This window comes from Capra hircus (assembly GCF_001704415.2).
Source record: "Capra hircus breed San Clemente chromosome X unlocalized genomic scaffold, ASM170441v1, whole genome shotgun sequence".
Lineage (NCBI taxonomy): Eukaryota > Metazoa > Chordata > Mammalia > Artiodactyla > Bovidae > Capra > Capra hircus.
Window position 1 is genome coordinate 5363823 of NW_017189516.1, and position 21468 is coordinate 5385290.

At 37.3% G+C, this 21468-nt stretch overlaps 1 protein-coding gene across 1 annotated transcript in view; it reads right to left on the reverse strand.

Annotated features, from left to right (window-relative positions):
• The window catches only part of CHM (CHM, Rab escort protein 1), a 247437-nt gene that overhangs the window by 145294 nt on the left and 80675 nt on the right, over positions 1-21468 (reverse strand). Inside the window, exons 3-4 of the mRNA XM_005700575.3 lie at positions 19467-19539; positions 13764-13888 (exon numbers count right to left, since the gene is read on the reverse strand). Coding sequence (XP_005700632.1) covers positions 13764-13888; positions 19467-19539 — 198 coding nt within the window. The remainder of the gene's footprint in view (positions 1-13763; positions 13889-19466; positions 19540-21468) is intronic.

The window sequence follows — 21468 nt, forward strand, 5'->3', positions numbered from 1 at the left end:
GTACATCCGTGGTGGATTCGTGTCAATGTATGGCAAAATCAATACAGTATTGTAAAGTAAAATAAAGTAAAAATAAAAATTAAGAAAGAAAAAAAAAAAACTTTGTACTTTGGTTAAAAAAAAGTTTTCTTAAAATAATTCAACCTTGGTTTCACCCAAGATGGGAGAGGAATGGTACAGAGAGACCACTTTCTCCCCCACAAATCCATCAAAAGATCATTTGAATGCTGAGCAACTTCCACAAAACAACTTCTGAATGTTGGCAGAGGACACCAGGCACCCAGAAAGGCATTCCATTCTCTTTAAAAGGAGATAGGGGAAAATATAAAAGACAAAAAGAGAGACAAAAGAGTTAGTGATGGAGACCCACCACGGGGAGGGAGTCATGAAGGAGGAGAAGTTTCCAAACACCAGGAAACCCTCTCACCAGCAGATGTGTGGGGAGTTTTGGAACCTCAGAGGGCAACATAACCGGGAGGAAAAAAACAAAAAAACCCACAAAATACGCACCTAACCACAACTGCCAGTGGAGAAGCAGCCCAGATACTCGTGTCTGCCACCAGTGAGCAGGGTTTGGACAGGGAGGCGCAGGCTACGTGTTTAGGGTAAGGACCAGGCCTGAATGCCCTGACGACAATCTGAGGGAGCTAAGGTCAGAAAGCAACCCAAACTGTGGGATAGCCAGAAAGAAAAAAAAAAAAAGAGAGAGAGAGAGAACTTTCCTCAAAAGACTCACAGAACAGAGGATTGAGCCAAAACGAAAGGAGAGCTAGCCTGCTGTGTACAGGCCCCTCCCCCTGCAGGAGGCAGAGAGGCAGTCATGCCACAGCCAGAGCATGAAGGCAAGGGGCATCCAGAGACCTGCATCCTCCACCAAACTGTGAGCAGGCTCCCAGTTGCTAACCACATCTTTCCAGGATCCTGGATGGCTGACATCTGCCAAGAGGGTCACAGCCTGAGATCAGCTCCCTAGAGGAGACACACAGCACACCTGAAACAGTGCTCTCACAGCAAACCTGGGAAACTGAGCAGACAGGACAGGGGAGGTGATTAAGATGCACAGTCCACCTGGGACAGTGTGCTCACCAAGCACCTGATCACCTGAGCTGCTTGAACCTGGGAAGGGCACAAAACACAAGCTGAACCGAGTCTGTGCCCTTGCGGGGTACTTGAGAACCTGTACCTGAGCAGCTTAGACATGGGAAGTGCATGAAACACAAGGTCCGTTTTGGACAGTACTCTGCAGAGAACCTAGAGCCTAAGCTGTTGCAGACCCAAAAGCACAGGCTATTGTGAGCTGGGGCAAACCCAGCGTGGTCCATACACTGTGAGCACTCCCCACACACGGCAGCGATATTTGTTTGCAAATACAGTGTTCCTCCCTCCCCACAACACAACTGAACGAGTGAACCTAAATAAATAACCGCCTTCACCCCCTTGTATCAGGGCAGAAATTAGTCACTGAAGTGACTTGCAAACAGAGGAAGCTAAAATTAAAAAAAAAGAACATGGAAAAGCTCTGGAAGTGACAGGTGCAACAGACTAAAACCTTGTAGTTAACATTGACTAAGATTTGGAAGAGGCCTATAGACCTTGATAACAAGTACAAGGTAAAACAAGTAATTTATTACTCCTTTAATTTTCATTTTTATAACCTACTATTACCTTCCAAAAAAAGACCCTATTTTTAAAACAAATTTCATATATATATATATATATATATATTTTATTACTTTTTTGATTCATTTTGTTTTGTACTTTTAATATTATATTTTTGAGAGGCTAACATCTACTCTAGATTTTTTAATCTTTGCTTTTGGTATTTATCAATTTTGTACCTTTAAGGATCTAATCTTCAGTATCCATTTTCACTTAGGGGTGTGATTATTGGCTTGATTGCTCTCTTTCCATTTGACTTCCCCTCTTCTCCTCCTGGTCACCTCTATCTCCCTCCTCCCTCTTCTCTTCTACATGTAACTCTGTGAACCTCTGTGGATGTCCCTCACTGTGGAGAATTTTTTCACCATTAACCTAGATGTTTTATCATCTGTCCTGTATAGATGGAGAAGTCTTGAGGCTACTGTAAGAATAAGACTAAAAACCAGAGGGAGGAGACTTAAATCCAAACTTGAGAACATCAGAGAACTCTTGATTCCAGGGAAAATTAAGAGACAAGAGCTCATCCAAAAGCCTCCATACCTACCCTGAAACCAAGCTCCACCCAAGAGCCAACAAGTTCCACAGCAAGACATACCATGATAATTCTCCAGCCACACAGGAACACAGCCCTGAGCATTAAAGTGCAGGCTGTCCAAAGACATGCCAAACACACAGACACTCCAAAACTCACTACTGGATACTTCACTGCACTCCAGAAAGAAGAGATTCAGCTCCACCCACCAGAACAAGCTCCCCTAACCAGGAAACCTTGACAAGCCACTCGTCCAACCCCACTCACAGGGAGCAACCTCCACAAAGAGGAACCACAAACTTCCAACATACAGAAAGGGTACCCCAAACACAGCAATCTAAACAAAATGAAAAGGCAGAGAAATATTCAGCAGGTAAAGGAACATGATAAATGCCCACAAAAAACAAACAAAAGAGGAGGAAATAGGGAGTCTACCTAAAAAATAATTCAGAATAATGACAGTTAACATGATTTAAAATATTGAAAACAAAATGGAGTTACAGATTTAGACTAGAGACGGATTGAGAAGATGCAAGAAATGTTTAACAATGACCTAGAAGAAATAAAGAGTCAATCAATAATGAGTAATGCAATAACTGAGATCAAAAGCACTCTGGAGGGAACCAACAGTAGAATAACTAGGGAGAAGAGAAGATAAGTGATGTGGAAGATAGAATGGTGGAAATAAATGAAGCAGAGAGGAAAACAGAAAAAAGAATTAAAAGAAATGAGGACAACCCCAGAAACCTCTGGGACAATGTCAAATGCCCCAACATCAACCTGCCTGACTTCACACTATACTACAAAGCTACAGTCATCAAGACAGTATGGTACTGGCACAAAGACAGAAATATAGATCAATGGAACAAAATAGAAAGCCCAGATATAAATCCATGCACATATGGACACTTTATCTTTGATAAAGGAGGCAAGAATATACAACAGAGAAAAGACAATCTCTTTAACAAGTTGTGCTGGGAAAACTGGTCAATGACCTTTAAAAGAATCAAACTAGAACACTTTCTAACATCATACACAAAATAAAACAAAAATGGATTAAAGATCTAAATGTAAGACCAGAAACTATAAAACTCCTAGAGGAGAACTTAGGCAAAACACTCTCCAACATAAATCACAGCAGGATCCTCTATGACCCACCTCCCAGAATATTGGAAATAAAAGCAGAAATAAACAAATGGGACCTAATTAAACTTAAAAGCTTTTGCACAATGAAGGCAACTATAAGCAAGGTGAAAAGACAGCCTTCACAATGGGAGAAAATAATAGCAAATGAAGCACCTGACGAAGAATTAATCTCAAAAATATACAAGCAACTCCTATAGCTCAATTCCAGAAAAATAAACGACCCAACCAAAAAATGGGCCAAAGAACTAAACAGACATTTCTCCAAAGAAGACATACAGATGGCTAACAAACACATGAAAAGATGCTCAACATCACTCATTATCAGAGAAATGCACATCAAAACCACAATGAGGTACCATCTCACACTGGTCAGAATGGCTGCTATCAAAATGTCTGGAAACAATAAATGCTGGAGAGGGTGCAGAGAAAAAGGAACCCTCTTACACCGTTGGTGGGAATGCAAACTAGTCCAGCCACTATGGAGAATGGTGTGGAGATGCCTTTAAAAACTGGAAATAGAACTGCCATGCAACCCAGCAATTCCAGTGCAGGGCATACACACTGAGGAAACCAGAATTGAAAGAGACACTTGTACCCCAATGTTCACTGCAACACTGTTTACAATAGCCAGGACTTGGAAGCAACCTAAATGTTCATCAGCAGATGAATGGATAAGAAAGCTGTGGTACATATACACAATGGAGTATTACTCAGCCATTAAAAAGAATATATTTGACTCAGTTCTAATGAGGTGGATGAAACTGGAGCCTATTACACAGAGTGAAGTCAGAAAGAAAAACACCAATACAGTATATTAATGCATATATATGCAATTTAGAAAGATGGTAATGATGACCCTATATGTGAGATAGCAAAAGAGACACAGATATAAAGAACAAACTTGTGGATCTATGGGAGAACACGAGGGTGGGATGATTTGAGAGAATAGCATTGAAACATGTATATTACCATATGTGAAACAGATCACCAGTCCAAGTTCTATGCATGAAACAGAGCACTCAAATCCAGTGCACTGGGACAACGCTGAGGGATGGGATTGGGAGGGGGGTTCAGGAGAGGGGACACATGTACACCCATGGCTGATTCATGTGAATGTATGGCAAAAACCACCACAATACTGTAATTAGTCTCCAATTTAAAAAATTAAAAATAAAATAATTCAACCTTTTGAAGAACACTCCCGAACAATAACTCAATTTTCTTAACTTTAAAGTATCTAAAAAGTATAAAAACACAATTGCCAGTTGTACATGAATGTGGCTGGATTATGAATTTTCAAAAAAAACTTTTGAGTTCTAAAACACTACTGATTTTAACATATAAATTTAAAAAATATGTACCATTAGCTCTTATAAAAATTTTCAATATGAAAATAAATTGACAAATGAAATCCAGTGTCATTTATATTGATAATTTGAATTTCAAGGGACATTTACAATACAGTATAACAATATTTTTGAGATAGTTTTACCTAATTTCAACTGAATAAGAGCTTATATTAATGCATTAGGCACAATCTGAATTTAGGGGAGTTTTAGGGGTATAAATTCTGATATTATCTAGTATTGTTACCAATTAATGGTAGCAACAAGGGAATGCCTCAAACTGAATATGTGTTATTAATGCCTTGTAACAGTCACACTTTCAGATAAGTCAAATGAAAAATTGTCAACCAACCGGTTAATGTATTCAGCACAGGTGTTCACTATTTTTCAGTTATTTGCACCTTTCCTCTTCGCAGCACAGCTTGTTGCAGAAATTATACTCTTTACTTTGATATATGTACTTTATTCTAAGGCCATTCACTTTTTTCTTGTTTTAATTTTTTGGCCACATCACATGGCATGTGGAATCTCAGTTCCCTGACAGGGATCCAACTTCTGCCTTTTCCATTGGAAGCATGGAGTCTTAACCACTGGACTGTCAGGGAAATCCCAAGCCATTTACTTTTGATTGCTCAGTATATACTACACAGTTACTCATCTGTTAATTTCTGCAAATAAATGTTTAATGATAATGAATAAGATTTACAAAAAATCAGACTGTTCAAAAGTTGCTGTTCCAAAAACCAGGAATATATAAAAAATCTACTGTAATCAATTTTAAATTGATGCAATATAATATATTGATAGATTTATTCCCTTATTTGTAAACAACTTAAAACGTTAACATGCACATTAGAATATAGCTGAAATGCCAATCTCTTGTCATATTTCTCCAAGGAAAAAATATAAGGTGATGTAGAGCAGATACTTGGAGAAGGCAATGGCACCCCACTCCAGTACTCTTGCCTGGAAAATCCCATGGATGGAGGAGCCTGGTAGGCTACAGTCCATGGGGTCGCTAAGAGTCAGATTACTGAGTGACTTCACTTTGACTTTTCACTTTCATGTATTGAAGAAGTAAATGCAACACACTTCAGTATTCTTGCCTAGAGAATTCCAGGGATAGGGGAGCCTGGTGGGCTGCCGTCTACGGGGTCGCACAGAGTCGGACACGACTCAAGTGACTTAGCAGCAGCAGCAGCAGCAGAGCAGATACTATTGGCTGTCTTTTTAACAACCATATCCTATTCCTCAGCACCATAAGAGTTGCAATTTCCAGAACTAGGGGATGGATCATGACTGATTAAAACCAACTTCAGTAATTTTATTGTCCTTTGCTAGTGACTGATTTAAAAGTGAGCAGGTTATCTCGTTTAAGCCAATGAGATAAGAGAGAACTTGGGGCTTTGGTAAAGACTCCCCAGTATAAATTATAACAGGAAAAAAAAAAGCATACACATGATAGGAAAAAAAACTCTCCCCCCTTGTTTCACATTTAGAGGTTTCTGTTGTGTGAAAACCTGTTCATATCATGGCAATCATCTTGTAACTCTGACGGAAAGCTAAGAAAAGTGCTGGGCAGCTACCCCAAGATTGATGTGATTAAGATTTTCAATTAGCAAATTATGTAACAACCAACCAACCCACCTACCAGCCTACCATCCCACCTACCCATACATCTACTTTTAAACCACTTCTAATTGGACACTGTGTTACTTGTAGCCTAAAACAAACTTGCTGTTATATAGTGGTAAACCATAGATTCCTGTAACTTACAAGTGATTTTTCAGTTTTTAAAATTTTGTATTTCTTTCTTCTTACTGGTATTATTACATTTTTGTCAAAGAGGCTCATGCTACATTTATAAAATTCTAGAATCTAAAATAAATTAAATAAGTAGAATTTTAGATGACTATAACAATGTCTTTATTTTAGTATCAATCCATGAAAGAGTTGGTACGTTTATAAGTCTAAGAAGCAAGTTTTCATCCTGCTTTAATATTATCATATCAGAAAAGGGGAAATCATGTTCAGTATTATGCAAAAATGAAACAGGGCAGAAAAAGCACAAGTTCTTCCCAATATTTTAGAAACATAAAATCTCTTCTCACTAAAGAAACTATATGACATTATGCAATTAATAAGCAACCATCTTTCACCTTGAGTAAACTCCAGGAGATGGTAAAGGACAGGAAAGCCTGGAGTTCATGGGGTCACTAAGAGTTGGACACAACTGAGAGTCTGAACAACAACAACATCTTTCACCTAAGAACTCTTTGGATTTTTGTGAATTGAGTGTGCATTAATGTATTGTGCTTTTTCATAGTCTGTTGAATGTTTAAAACCAGAAATAGTAGTTGTTTTTATTCTCTCACATAAACTACAAAAATATCCTGTGGGGTCCTAACTACAATCACAACAACTAAAGGATACTGGATTTATCCCTCATCTTCTGTACACTGGGAGTTAGGCACTTTAATTCCCCATTATAGATGTAACTACTTTATACTACTAAATAATATTCTAGTAAGTTAAGTAAGTAAATGTACTTCTGTACGTGCTAATCTTCACAAAGAAAACACTTTATTCACTTGGTTTAATGGTTCCCTTAATGCACACACATATATTTATTTATCTGATGCCTGAAATACACTGTGATACAATGGAAACAGCACAAACTTTTGAGTTAGATAGATGTGGGTTGAAATCCTGCCTGTCCCATCTCTGGCTCTCCCTGATGTAGCACAGATTAAGTGAAACTGAATGAAATAAAATATGTAAGGAACACAGTTACAGCAGTTGCCAAAAAGATAATATCCAATAAATGCTATAGTCCTTTTACTCTTCCCTTCCATAAGTCAACTGTAATAATCACAATATTTGTTTCAAAGAAAAATTATCTATGTATAGCAGAAGTATTTCTGGCCCAAACTACAGGTTATCTCATTTATTACTAGCAGCATCCAAGGTAACAAAGCACTCATAAAACAAAACAATCGGGGTAGTTCTTTACAGAATTTGTGAGAATTGGACTTATGCTATTTTATTTTAATATTCAGCCTAGCTATGTTGTTGTTATTGTTGTTTAGTCACTAAGTCATGTCCAACTCTTTGGTGACTCTATGGATTGTAGCCTGCCAGGCTCCTCTGTCCATGAGATTTTCCTGGCAAGAATACTAGAGTGGGTTGCCATTTCCTACTTCAGAGGATCTTCCCAACCCAGGGATCAAACCTATGTCTCCTAAATTAGCAGGCAGATTCTTTACCACTGAACCACCAGGAAGCCCAACTATGCAATAATGAAAAAGTACTAACTTTCATAGTCAAAAGATCACTAAAACTCTTAGACTTAAGAATTATTTCTGAAAGTAAGTAAAGTCAACAATGAAAATAATATGCTATCCAGTATGTTTACATTAGAATATTGTGTTACTGACTTGCCATGTATCAATACCTTGAGGTATTTTCCAAAAAGTGGTGATGAGTTTGCACTGATCTACTTGCATCCTTGCCCTATCCTCCTTGTAATCAAAGATTAAAAATCAAAAGGCTACTGGTTATAGATATAATACTGTTTGTAGCCAAGAGACAGCCACTGTTCTTCCTTGCTGAAATATCAAGCAACATATGTGAGAATCAAATCACAGATTTTAGCCTAATAAACGTCAACTCTATAAGCCTACTCATCTGGTCTAAAATGGGAAGAGAAGTCATAACACTTCAGCATTTGTGTCATTACAAAGCTATCTTTACATGGTATTTTGAAAATTTACCAAAATATTAAAAACAATATTCTACATAGGAAATATACCAGGGATTGAGGTTTGACTTCTCTCTATATGCTTCATGTAGCTAACTACAATAATCTCTTGGTGTCAGTGATCATTTAAGTATAAGATTTTCAATATTTTGACATTTGGTCAGACCGTGAGTTTGATTTGCATATACTGAGAGAGTAGTGTACAAGATCAAGATAATTAGTAACAGAAACTAAATGACTGCCCAGCATTTGCACATAACTACAAGATACTCAGAAGTGATAATAACTTCCTTTATGGAAAAAAAAAATGCTCATTAAGTGAGCCTAAGGATAAGTAGAAAATTACAATTAACTTGTGGTATATGGCTACGGACAGAAAACACATGACTCTCAATAGAAAACAGACTCTCTTAAAAAAAACAGTCAATGGAAAAAAAGACATAAAACTGTCCTCTTTGCAGAAAACATAGCTGTCTATGCAAAAAGATTTCAGGATACAAGATGAATGCATAAAATCCAATTGTATTTCTAGATACTAAAAAGGAACCAAAATGAAAAAGGCAATACCACTTACAATAGTACTTGCTTCAAAGAAAATTAAATACTTAAGTACACAATTAAAAAAAGATGTACAGAACCGGTATGTTGAAAATTATACAATCCTATAGAAAGAAATCAAGATGACCTCCCTTAATGGAGAGGCATAACTTGTCAACAGATTGGGAAACTCAAAATAATAAAGATGTCAATTCACCCCAAGTTGATCAGTAACTTTAATGCAATTCCTATCAAATCCAGAAAAATTTTCTAGACATGGTCAAGCTTATTAAAACATTTATATAGAAAGGCACAAACTGCAAAAAGCTAAAATAATCTTGATAAAGAAAAGTTTGGGGAAATCATTCTAACAGATATTAAGTCCAACTTACAGCTTCAGTAATCAAGGCAGTGTGATACATTGGTATGGGCAAAGACAGAAATCAATGGAAACGAAAACAGAATCCAGAAAGAGACCCATCCAAGTACAGCCAATTGATTTTTGACAAACTTGCAAAAGTAACTCAATGGAGGAAAAACAGCCTTTTCAACAAACAGTACTGAAGGAACTGGATATCAATAAAGGAAAGCAAACATGGATCTAAACCTCATACCATAAACAAAAATTTAAAGTGGATCATGTACTTAATATATAAAACATAAATCTATGAAACTGTTTTTTTAAACAGAAAAAACATCTCCTGGCTCTATAGCTAGTCCAAGAGTCAAAAGAAAAAACCGGTAAATCGGACCTCATCAAAATTTAAAACATTTGTTCTACAAAATACCATGTGTAAAAAGAATGAAAGACAAGCTAAAGACTGGGGGGAAATATCTGCAAACTAAAGAACTCTTAAATCTCCACAGGAAAAAAAAAATCCACCCAATTAAAAAATAAGCAAAAGATATGAACAGATATCTCACCAAAAAAGATATATGGATGGCAAATAAGCACATGAAAAGATACTGAAAATCAAGCACCAGGGAAATGCAAAATAAAACTGCAATGAGATATCACTACTACACACCTATAAACACTGGCTACACTGAAGAAGTTATACCATCAAATGATGGTGAGGATATGGAAAAACAGTCACTCACACATGCCTAGTGGAAATGTAAAATGGTACGGCTTCTCAAATTGCCACTATGTACGATTATAGAAAAAGCAAAAGAATTCCAGAAAAACAACTACTTCTGCTTCATTGACTATGCTAAAGCCTTTGACTATATGGATCACAACAAACTACAGAAAATACCAGACCACCTTACCTGCTTCTTGAGAAACCTGTATGCAGGTCAAGAATCAACAGTTAGAACTGGACTTGGAACAAATGATTGATTCAAAATTGGGAAAGGAGTTCTATAAGGCTGTATATTGTCACTGGTTTATTTAACTTCTATGCACAGTCCATCATGCAAAATGCCAGGCTTGATGAATTACAAGCTGGAATCAAGACTGTTAGGAGATATATCAACCACCTCAGATATGCAGATAATATCACCCTTATGGCAGATAGTGAAAATGAACTAAAGAGCCTCTTGATGAAGGTGAAAGAGGAGAGTGAAAAAGTTGGCTTAAAACTCAACGTTCAAAATACTAAGATCATGGCATCACACAACCAACGCTTCAGAAGTTGAATGAACTGGGCTACAAAGTTTTGCCTCATCCGCCATATTCACCTGACCTCTTGCCAGCCGACTACCACTTCTTCAAGCATCTTGACAACTTTTTGCAGGGAAAAATGCTTCCAAAACCAGCAGGAGGTAGAAAATGCTTTCCAAGAGTTTGTCAAATCCCAAAGCATGAATTTTTATGCTATAGGAATAAACAAACATTTCTCATTGGCAAAAATGTGCTGAAAGGTAATTGTTCCTATTTTGATTAATAAAGATATGTGCTGCTGCTGCTGCTAAGTCACTTAAGTTGTGTCTGACTCTGTGTGATCCCATAGACGGCAGCCCACCAGGCTCCCCTATCCCTGGGATTCTCCAGGCAAGAATACTGGAGTGGATTGCCATTTCCTTCTCCAATGCATGCATGCATGCATGCTAAGTCGCTTCAGTCATGTCTGACTCTGTGCAACCGACCCTATGGACAGCAGCCCTCCAGGCTCCTCTGTCCACAGGATTCTCCAGGCAAGAATACTGGAGTGGGTTGCCATTTCCTTCTCCAAATAAAGATACGTGTTGAATCCTAGTTATAATGATAAAAAATTCACTGTCTGAAACTGCAAGTACTTTTTCAAAAACTAATCACTTTGGGAAGTTCCAAAAGTGAAACTGAAGAGACCAGGAATCAAAAACAAGATGATTTCCTCTACATTCAAAATGTATCATATCATTACTATCATGTAAGAAACGAATCACTAGTCTAGGTTCGATACAGGATACAGGATGCTTGGGGCTGGTGCACTGGGATGACCCAGAGAGATGATATGGGGAGGGAGGCGGGAGGGGGGTCCAGGGTTGGGAACTCATGTACACCTGTGGTGGATTCATGTCAATGTATGGCAAAACCAATACAGTATTGTAAAGTAAAAAAAAATAAATAAAAAAAAATGTATCATTTCAGTCATTAGGAATTATAAACACTAATTGTCATGAAGAGTAGAGAAATCAGAGGCCTTGAAACAGCAAAAGTACCTCTCAAAGGGCCTGAGTATGACTGTCACTATATTCTAGTCAAGCAGTATTCATAGACACACAATAGTTACCAAATATTTATTCCTGCTTTTGCTAAAGCATATGACTTTACAGCTGAGATCATCTTTTGTTCTAAATCAGCCTACACTGGCTCTGAACAGTATCAGAGTTATACTTGTCTTACTGAATGCCATTTAGCATATGCAAATTATAATCTGTATCTGACATTTCAAAGGCTGTCCTTTTACATAAAATCATAGAAAATTAACTGTGTATGAATGACAGAAAATGCTAGTTACCTGACAGATATGAATATAGGTTAAAAAATCAGTGACAAGCACCTCAACTTTTAAAGGCCTCAGGTCACTGCACCACAACAAGGCTATGTATGATGACAGTACACATCCTAAAAAATCTCTAGTATCTTGGATTTTAAGTTTTAATTACTATTATAGAGCTTGACATTGATGTTTTAAATCCCTTGACTTTATCACTACTTCAAAAATTGCACTGAACTATGTGATGGTTACCTTTTAGCCCATTAACCATGTAATCTGAAAAAATAAACTATTCTAATTGTTTTAAAACAATGAATTCTTTCACTTAGAAGGAGACACTGAAAGCATTACTTTTGCCATTCTCTCATGATTTAAAAAAATATGCCCCAAAATGTCATCACCACTGAATTTGTTTTTTAATTCAAAATTATAATTTTGCATTTTGCTATACTGAATATTATCTAAGAAGGGTTAGAAGAACATCAAACTAGGATTAAAATACCTTGGGTTTTTAATCTAAGACTCCACTGCTACTTAGGGTTTCCCTGGTGGCTCAGTGGTAAAGAATCTGCCCACCAATGCAGGAGACGTGGGTTCAATCCCTGAGTCGGGAAGATGCCCTAGAGAAGGAAATGGCAGCCCACTCCAGTACTATTGCCTGGGAAATCTCAAGAACAGAGGAGCTTTGTGGGCTACAGTCTGTGGGGTTGCAAAAGAGTCAGACACGACTGAGTATGCATGCATGCCACTGCTAACTAGCTTATATATGGATTTGACATTTATCAAGCCTGATGAACTTAAGCAAATTAAACTCTTTGAGCTTCACTGAGGACTCTAAAAAATCTAACTAACACTATTTGCTCTATACTAGCATAGGACTGTTTTAAGGATGAAACAAGAAAATGTATTTAAAGAGCTTGGTAAATTACAAATTATTAATGTAAGATTAAACAAAGAAAACTTAAAGTTACAGTTTAGTGTTTTCTTCCAGTTTTACTGCAATATAACTGACATACATTACTGTATAAGCTTAAGCTGTAGAGCATAATGATTGATTTACTACATACATCATGAAGTGACTATCACAATAAGTTTAGTGAACATTCATCATCTCATACAGATACAAAATTAAATAAATAGAAAAAAGTATTTTTTCTTGTGTTGAGAATTCCTGGGATTTACTGTCTCAACAACTTTCATATATAATACAAAGCAGTGTTTATTATCTCCAGTGTTCTTGCCTGGAGAATCCCAGGGACGGCGGAGCCTGGTGGGCTGCCATCTATGGGGTTGCACAGAGTCGGACAAGACTGAAGCGACTTAGCAGCAGCAGCAGCAGCAGCAGCAGCAGCAGCAGCAGCAGCAGCAGCAGCAGCAGCAGCAGCAGCAGCAGCAGCAGCAGCAGTGTTTATTATATTAATCATGTTGTAAATTACCTCTCTAGTACTTAGTTTGTACCTTTTGATTGTCTTCATCCAATCCTCCCTGTACCCCGTTGCCACCCCTTACTACAATGTTACTGGTAACCACAAATATGATTTCTTTCTCTCTTTTCTATGAGTTTGCTTGTTTTTGAAGTTTAATTACAATGACACTGATGAACCTAGAGGATATTATGCTAAATGAATTAAGTCAGACAGAGAAAGATAAATACTGTATACCACTTACAAGTGAAATCTAAAAAAATAATACAAATGAACAAACATAACAAAACTGAAAGTTATATTTTTTAGATGGCAAGCATATCAAGGAGACTTGTAGCAACCAATGCCATGTACATTCTTACTGTTGGCTTCTTCTGAAAAGATGTGAATATGAAGTCATTAATGTCACTTATTGTAAATAAATACTTATCATACCTTGCATAACAAAACACTTCCACATGTTGAATGGTTTTGTCTGTCCTGCTAAGAGCAATAGCTTCTTCATTTTCAAGGATCTTCTCTTGCCATGCTGGGCATTCATTCACAATATCAGTGTTTTCCTAAACAAAATACAGATGAGAAATTCTAATTAAATTGGGTAATCTGAACTTCTACTTTTCTGAGAAAATTTATATCTTTCTAAATTCATGCCTTTCCTTCCAACCCATCAAAACTCAAAGGATATTACTTCAGAGTCATTGAAGCAACTCCAGCATAGTGTGTAACTTTAAAGGAAGGAAAGGAAAATAATGTGTAAAAATCTATCCTATCAAAAGCTAATTCTGGTTTACCAATTTCTATCAGGATATGTGACGTTTTGATGCAGTCATTTGGATATGGCTGTTGTGACACTGCTTAAGAACTGGGACAACAAACCCTCCATCTGCTAAGACTCAGCCATATCTGATGCACATATTGTGCGGGCTAAGTCACTTCAGTTGTGTCTGATTATTTGTGACACTAAGAACTGTAGCCCTCCAGGCTACTCTGTTCATGGAATTCTCCAGGCAAGAATACTAGAGTGGGTTGCAATGCCTTCCTTCAGGGGATCATCCCAACTCAGGGATCAAACTCATGTCTTTTATGTCTCCTGCATAGAAAGGCAGGTTCTTTATCACTAGCACTAACTGTGAAGCCTCGTCCAAATATTACTCGTTACTAAAAAAGTTTTAAAATTTTGTTGTCAAAACAGCAGGCCGAAAATTACTTCATTCTACTTAATTTCAGATTTTTGAAGGTTGGTCAGTAGCTGTGTCAAATCTTGATTATACGTAAAAGTATTTTTGAAAAGTATTCAGCCCAGTATAACTAAAGACTTTATAATAATCAACCTAAATATTTCATACTTAGAAATACTCTAAAATTAGGAATGCATAATAAAGTATATAAACTCTTCCTAGGGCTTCCCTGGTGGCTCAGATGATAAAGAATCTGACTGCAATGCGGAAGACCTGGGTTCAATACTTGGGTTGGGAAGATCTCCTGGAGAAGGAAATGGCAACCCTCTCCAGTATTCTTGCCTGGGAAACCCATGAACAAAGGAGCCTGGCAGACTATAGTCCATGGGGTCACAAAGAGGTGGGCACAACTGAGGAGCTAACACACTTTCAAATTCTTACTAAGGATTGAAAGTGGCCTTTTAAATTTTTCAATAATTTCCAATTATATGCTATGGAGAAAATCACATCATACAATATTCGAATACAGGGGATTTCTGAAGATGTCAAGAAACCTTTCCAAATCTCAAGGGCCAATTTTTAATCTGTTCAAAATTTTATTCTACTTGATATACATCTCTCAGAGAAAAAAACAATATTTAATATATTATACATGCTTAATAAACTAGTAGTGAGATATAACTATAACAGCCTCTGTTTAAAGTAAACTCACCTCAGAAAATTTCAAAACTTACAGATTTCACAAAGTAGGCAATAATTATTTTTAAAAGGCTCTACTGTCTTGAATTTAACATTTTAAACTGACAAAAAGTAGCAGCAGACAGTTCTTATTATCAAGTATAATTATTAGATAGCCATTAAACATCCCAACACAAAAGAAGAGGAGGTGAAGTATAGGAGCTTTGAACAGGGTTACCAACCTGAAAAAAAGAAGCATGTGAAGGGAAAAAGGATAAGATGACAAAGTCAAGATGCTGGAGTAGTAAAAGAAGCATTAAAATAAATGTCTACAAAAATACCATGTTTTAATAAATCTAATCCATTACCAAAATTTATTTTTTAAAAATTCCCTTCAACTAACCCAAAATTTTCCATTCAGACAATTAAGATATTTATATTTAGGTTGCTGTTGTTCTGAGAATCTAGGCTAAATTTTCTCATGGAAGGACTGAATATGCTTCAATATAAGGTGACCCTCACACACACTTGCCAAGGATTACATTCAAAAAATGGTTCCTGATCAACATAAAATAATTGAGGTATATTGATAAAAAAAATAGCTAAATGAATCTATTTATATCATTTACTTTCTTGATTTACACATAGCTTGAATTATTACATGAAATGTTACTTCACAAATATTGCTTGTTTTTCCACAGTCTAACTGTATACTGAATTGCATTCAAACTGAATCTTCAGTACATTTTCAACATCAATTTCTTTGTCATCACTACAGGTACTTTTTGAGTCACTTATTAAATCAATCAAGAAAATTAAATGCTTAGTTTGATACTTGGTACATGATAAGTGCTTAATAAGTCTTAGCTGTATTATTCTTAGTTAACTGAATACAATGTTCTAGAATCTATCACCCTTCTTCCCCAAATGTCTAAACAGTTTTGAGATACAGCAGTTTCTTAGTCTATGTATGATGCTCTCAGAAGGAATTCCATGTCAAGCTACATGTACCATTTATAGAAAATTAGGACAGTTTTTAATGTCTCATAAAAATTGGTAAACTCCAAGACATAACCAGCTCTGCATGTAAAATGTATGCTGTAAATGATATTATAAAAATTACTTTAGAATGATGTCTAACATTGGAGTAGTGAAATTCTATTCTGGGGGGGGGAATTACTAAATATATATGAAATTTCTTTCCTTGTTTTTTGTTTTTAATTATTCTATCAGGTGACATATATAAGCAAAACCACCAATGACAGATCATTTCAAATTAATGTATCTTCCCAAAACACTTAGATTTTTCCCCCAAAACATACTAACTGAAAGAACTAGTAATATGTGAGATTTTTTAAGGATAGAGATTTTTTTTGAAAGAATATTTTGGAGAAAAATACTTGCCTCATTTTGTATATACAGAGTAATTACAACATGGTATCAAACATATATGATTTATCCTTCAGTCAACATATTTATTTATACTTAAAAAGGGATGCTACTATATTTTAGTAGCATTGGGATAATATTAGCTGAAAAGGTGACTACAGAATTTTTGTTAAATAAGTAAATAAAAATTATCAACCTTATAATACAGAAGAACCTTCATGTCTTCTTCAACACAGAGTAATTGTATGACACAAAATACAATCTAGTAAATTAATAAAGAAGATAAGGGAGAACAAGATGGTGGAGGAGTAGGTGGACATGGAGTACATCTCTCTCCATGGATACTTCATGAATATACCTTCAGACACAGAAGTGCATGCAGAACACCAGCTGAGAGCAGACAGGAGTACCTGACCAGCAGAAAAGAATATATAGAACCACACAAAACTCAGCAGGAGGAAGGAACTAGGGGAAAAATCAGGAGTGTTAGTAGGACTGAACCTCCCCTCGGTGGGTAGGGGAACTGAAGCAGGGGTCCGATTCCCACACTGGGGCAATTGTCTGAGTCAGAGGAGAAACATCTAAGGCTGAGAGTGAAACAACTGATCTGTAGCGGCCTAAATGGAATGAGAATCAGACAGTCCTTGCCACAGTCATACATACCCCAGACAGTGACGCAGGTCCCCTAGAAGGTGCAGCCACTGGGAGCTGGAGTTTAGGGATTGTGGAGCAACCCCAGGTCGAGGGTTGTTGTTGACTGTGGAAGAAACAGATCGAGGGGATGTAAGGGAGGAGACTGTGGTGGGAAATGCCTGTGGAAGAGGGCCAGGCAGCCATGGAAGCAAGGCGATATTACCGAGTCACGCATGGGGGTGGGGCTATCACCAAAGCCTCTCTCTCTCCATGCCAGGATCCAGCAGCTGAAGGATACAGAGGCTGACCCATCAAACGCCTGACACACTGAACTACAGAGTAGGACCCCACACAGGGTGCTCCTTTAAGAGCCTGACAGGCCGATCTAAAAAGTAGGACCCCAGGCAGTGGGGCCCCTCTATGTGCTTGACACAGCAATCAACAGAGAAGGGCCCCAGGAAAGGAAGCCCTGTAAGGGCCTGAACAGTCAGAGAAATGGAGAAAGACTGGCCAAAGAGGTCTTCTGATTGCCAGCTACAAGACGCTCGGAGAAAGATTCTGATAGGGCCATAACTCCTCTGGCGGAGGCAGTCCATGTCCCTGAATACTTGCACTGCCAGGGTCTCCACAAGCCAATCAGCTGTGCCACCTTCACACACAAACGGCACTGGGGTAGAGCTGCCACAGGTAAAAAAAAAAAAAAAAACTTCTTGCGTCTATGCACACAGGGTCACTTTGGTCACATCTAACTCTTTGTGAACCTGTGGACTGTGGCCTGCCAGCTTCTCTGTCAGAGAGGGGAATTATCCCAGCAAGAATACTGGAGCGTATTGGCCAATACTGGTTGCCACAACCTTCTAGAGCACTATATTTCCTGCTGCCCTAGCCGCCAACTCCCCTGAATACCTTGTGCTGCCAGAACCTGTGACCCAAGAAGTTGCACCACCTCCACACCTGGTCCTCACTGGGGCAGACCCAAGTCCTCCAGGGCAGCCTCAGGAGCAAACCCCAGTGGACGACGCACATGCAGAGGTGGAAGTAAAACCACAATTGAGACCCAGGGGCAGTGTGGCTAAGGTAGAAGACACAAAACCTTCCCACCAGCTGTACAAGCTGCAGATTAACTCTACACGATCAACTAGGCAGACTCTATGTCCAGGAATATATAAAAGGACATTGAGAGCTTTCACAAAAGAAAACACACTAATTCTGATATCTATGGACACTGGCGGCAAGAACACACAGAAGTAGGACCAGATTAGAATCTGAGCTGCCCCCACAACAGGTTCAGAGGTTGGCACAGTGATGGAGGGCATCCTAGGGAGGTGAGGTGGACTTTTCCCAGTGAGGGAAAGGACTCTGACAGCAGTGATTCAATAAAAACACTTATTATTCTTATGTTTTTACTTGTTCTGTAGAATCTTACGGATTTTTACATTTTACTTTTTTTTCTTTTTTGTTTTTGGTTTCTTTCCCCCGCCCCCTGTTGTAGTTGTCAGTTTTACTGGCACTATGAAATCTAAGTAAGTTCCTGAGCTTTTTTATTTTCTCAGTCACATTTTTATTACTATTATAAACCTCTGCCTCTATGTTGGGCTTTTGCAGTTCTGTGGAATTTTCCTTATTTTTTTCTTTCTTCTTCCTTTTTTTTCCTCTCCTTTTTTACTTTTAATTTTTAAAAACCTATTATTATGTTTTCTACATTTATTCCTTTGTTTGCTTTTCCTACTGTTCTTTTCCTCTTGCAATTAATCTTTAATGTATATAAATCTTTATCTTCCTCTATTTAACTTTGTATATCTATCCTTTCTTTTGTTCCTTTCCTCTCAACATATTTGTTAGTTATGTTTACATTGCTTTATTCCCCACTTGGCACCTTGCTTTAATTTTGTTTTCCAATTTGTGCTTTAGTTAGTTTCGTTCTTAACTGGAAGATATAATTTTTGGTTCCCTTTGTTCGCCAGGTCAATCTATTGTACTTTATTTTTGTTGGACTGTTTTAATTATGCTTATGGGTATATATGTATATGCATTTATTCGGTCACAGTTTTTATTGTTGTTATAAATCTCTACCTGTTGGGGTTTTGCAGTTCTGTGGGATGGGGAGGGAGATGGGAGGAAGGTTCAAAAGGGAGGAGATATATGTATACCTATGACTAATTCATGTTGAGGTTTGACAGAAAACAACAAAATTCTGTAAATCAATTATGTTTTAATTGAAGGATAATTAACTAAAAAAAAAATAAGATAAGAATTTTACCTGGTGTTCCTTTAGCCAGGACAACAGACCTGAAAAGCTAAAACTGGCCCAGTTTCCTCCATAGTAGCTTCTTCTGTAACAATAAAAAAAAAAAAAAAAAGGAGTAAATGAAAGGGTATAAAAAATCTAATCACTGATCTTCATCGCATTTCATTTTTAACACTGCTACCTCAGACTTCAAAAGCACACATAATTGGGATGTGGAGAATCAGAGGAGGTAACAGAACAAAATAAGTGGAAGTGGGACTTTCAGGCCTCAAAGGTAACTTTTCATTATATAAGGAGTTAAAAAATCTCTTTGGCTTCCTTGGAACATTCTGCACTGCTCAAGTGTCTCTGAGCAGGTGATAATGAACAAATTTTACTTCTGAGTTAATAAAAATGGCTGGGAAGAAAATCTTGGTAGATCTCAAAGAAGGCCACTGGGAAAAACTGCTAAATTTTCCACAAGCAGTAAATATCCACTGCCAGCACCACCAGAGAACTCATCTCACAAGCATAAATACATAAATAAATTTATTTATACATACACATATTACTGGCTACTCTAGTGGTAGGCCCTGTGCCATTCTAAGCCTCCAGGGCCAAAAATAAAAGTAGATCCTGAGACACAGTTATTCACATCAAGACTTCTGTGATAAGTATAAGAAGAACAATATTTCTACTGATAACTGAACTATTCTTCACTCCACAGCACTGTGAAAATCATTCCATTTTATAAAACCCAGAGATCTTCTAGCTAGGATCAGATAAACCCTGTAGACACTGGACTCCTAATTAATTTCTGTTAGTAGCAGATTTCCCCTAGAGAAGGAAATGGCAACCCACTCCAGTATTTTTTTGGGAAAATCCCCGGCTGACTACAGTCTATGGGGTCGCAGAGAGTCGGACACGACTGAGCGACTAACACACAAATACATACGCACACAGTAGGAGACTTCTGGCAACTAGAACTCTCAGCACTATATACTGGGCTTCCATATCCTTACAAAATTCATCATGTTGCACTGATTCTTTGTATGATGAGCCCCCAAGTACACTAAAATCCACCTATAATATTCACTGTAGTTCTGAGAGATTGTTGGCTTTGTTTTCATTTTTGCTTCACTAGATCTTTCTCTAAAGAAATAAAAATTTATAAAAGGCCTTTTTAAAACAAAAACTCAAACCTCTAATAGGATATCTAAAATTACTCATCCATAATACTACTGAATAGCCTCTCAAAATCCTGATATAGATTTCTCTTCAATCAACTCTTGATTGGTCTTAAGAGCAATCAGTTTTACCTTCAAATTTTTTACCAAAAATCAATGCTTGCTCTAAGAGAGAAAATGATTAAACCAAACAACTGTGAAAGTCGACCTACTAATAACAGATCACTACTTATAATCTGATAGTTCTCTTGGGGATAATGCATATTCATACACTGTCCATATCCTGAGAAAACTTTAAAATTTAGATAGAATTTCAACTATACTCTCAATTCCAGTTGTTGGAATCAAGAAAGCCTAGAAGCAGTGATACCTTGGATCAGAAACAACAGGGGAAGAAAAAGGTGGGCAATAGCCAGTATAGAAGAGAAGGAGGGAAAGAGAAGGATGTTAGATTTAGATTTTCCAAAGCAACTTTATACTCTCTTCTCCCTTGCCTGATAATAATACACTTCTGCCATTCCTTCCTGTCATCTAAACATCAATATAATACTCAACAAAATTATAAAATGCCCTAAGTATTGACAAACAAACAAAACCCTGAAGCAGTGATTAAAAAAAAAACCCACTGTCTTTATATATTTTGCTAAGATATTTAGATTTCTTTTCATTGTTATTCTTCAGTTGCTAAGTTGTGCCCAACTCTTTGTGACCTCATGGACTACAGCACGCCAGGCTTCCCTGTGCTTCACTATCTCCCAGAGTTTACTCAAACTCATGTCCATTGAGTCGGTAGTGCCATCTAACCATCTCATCCTCTGTCACCTCCTTTTCCTCCTGCCTTCAATTAT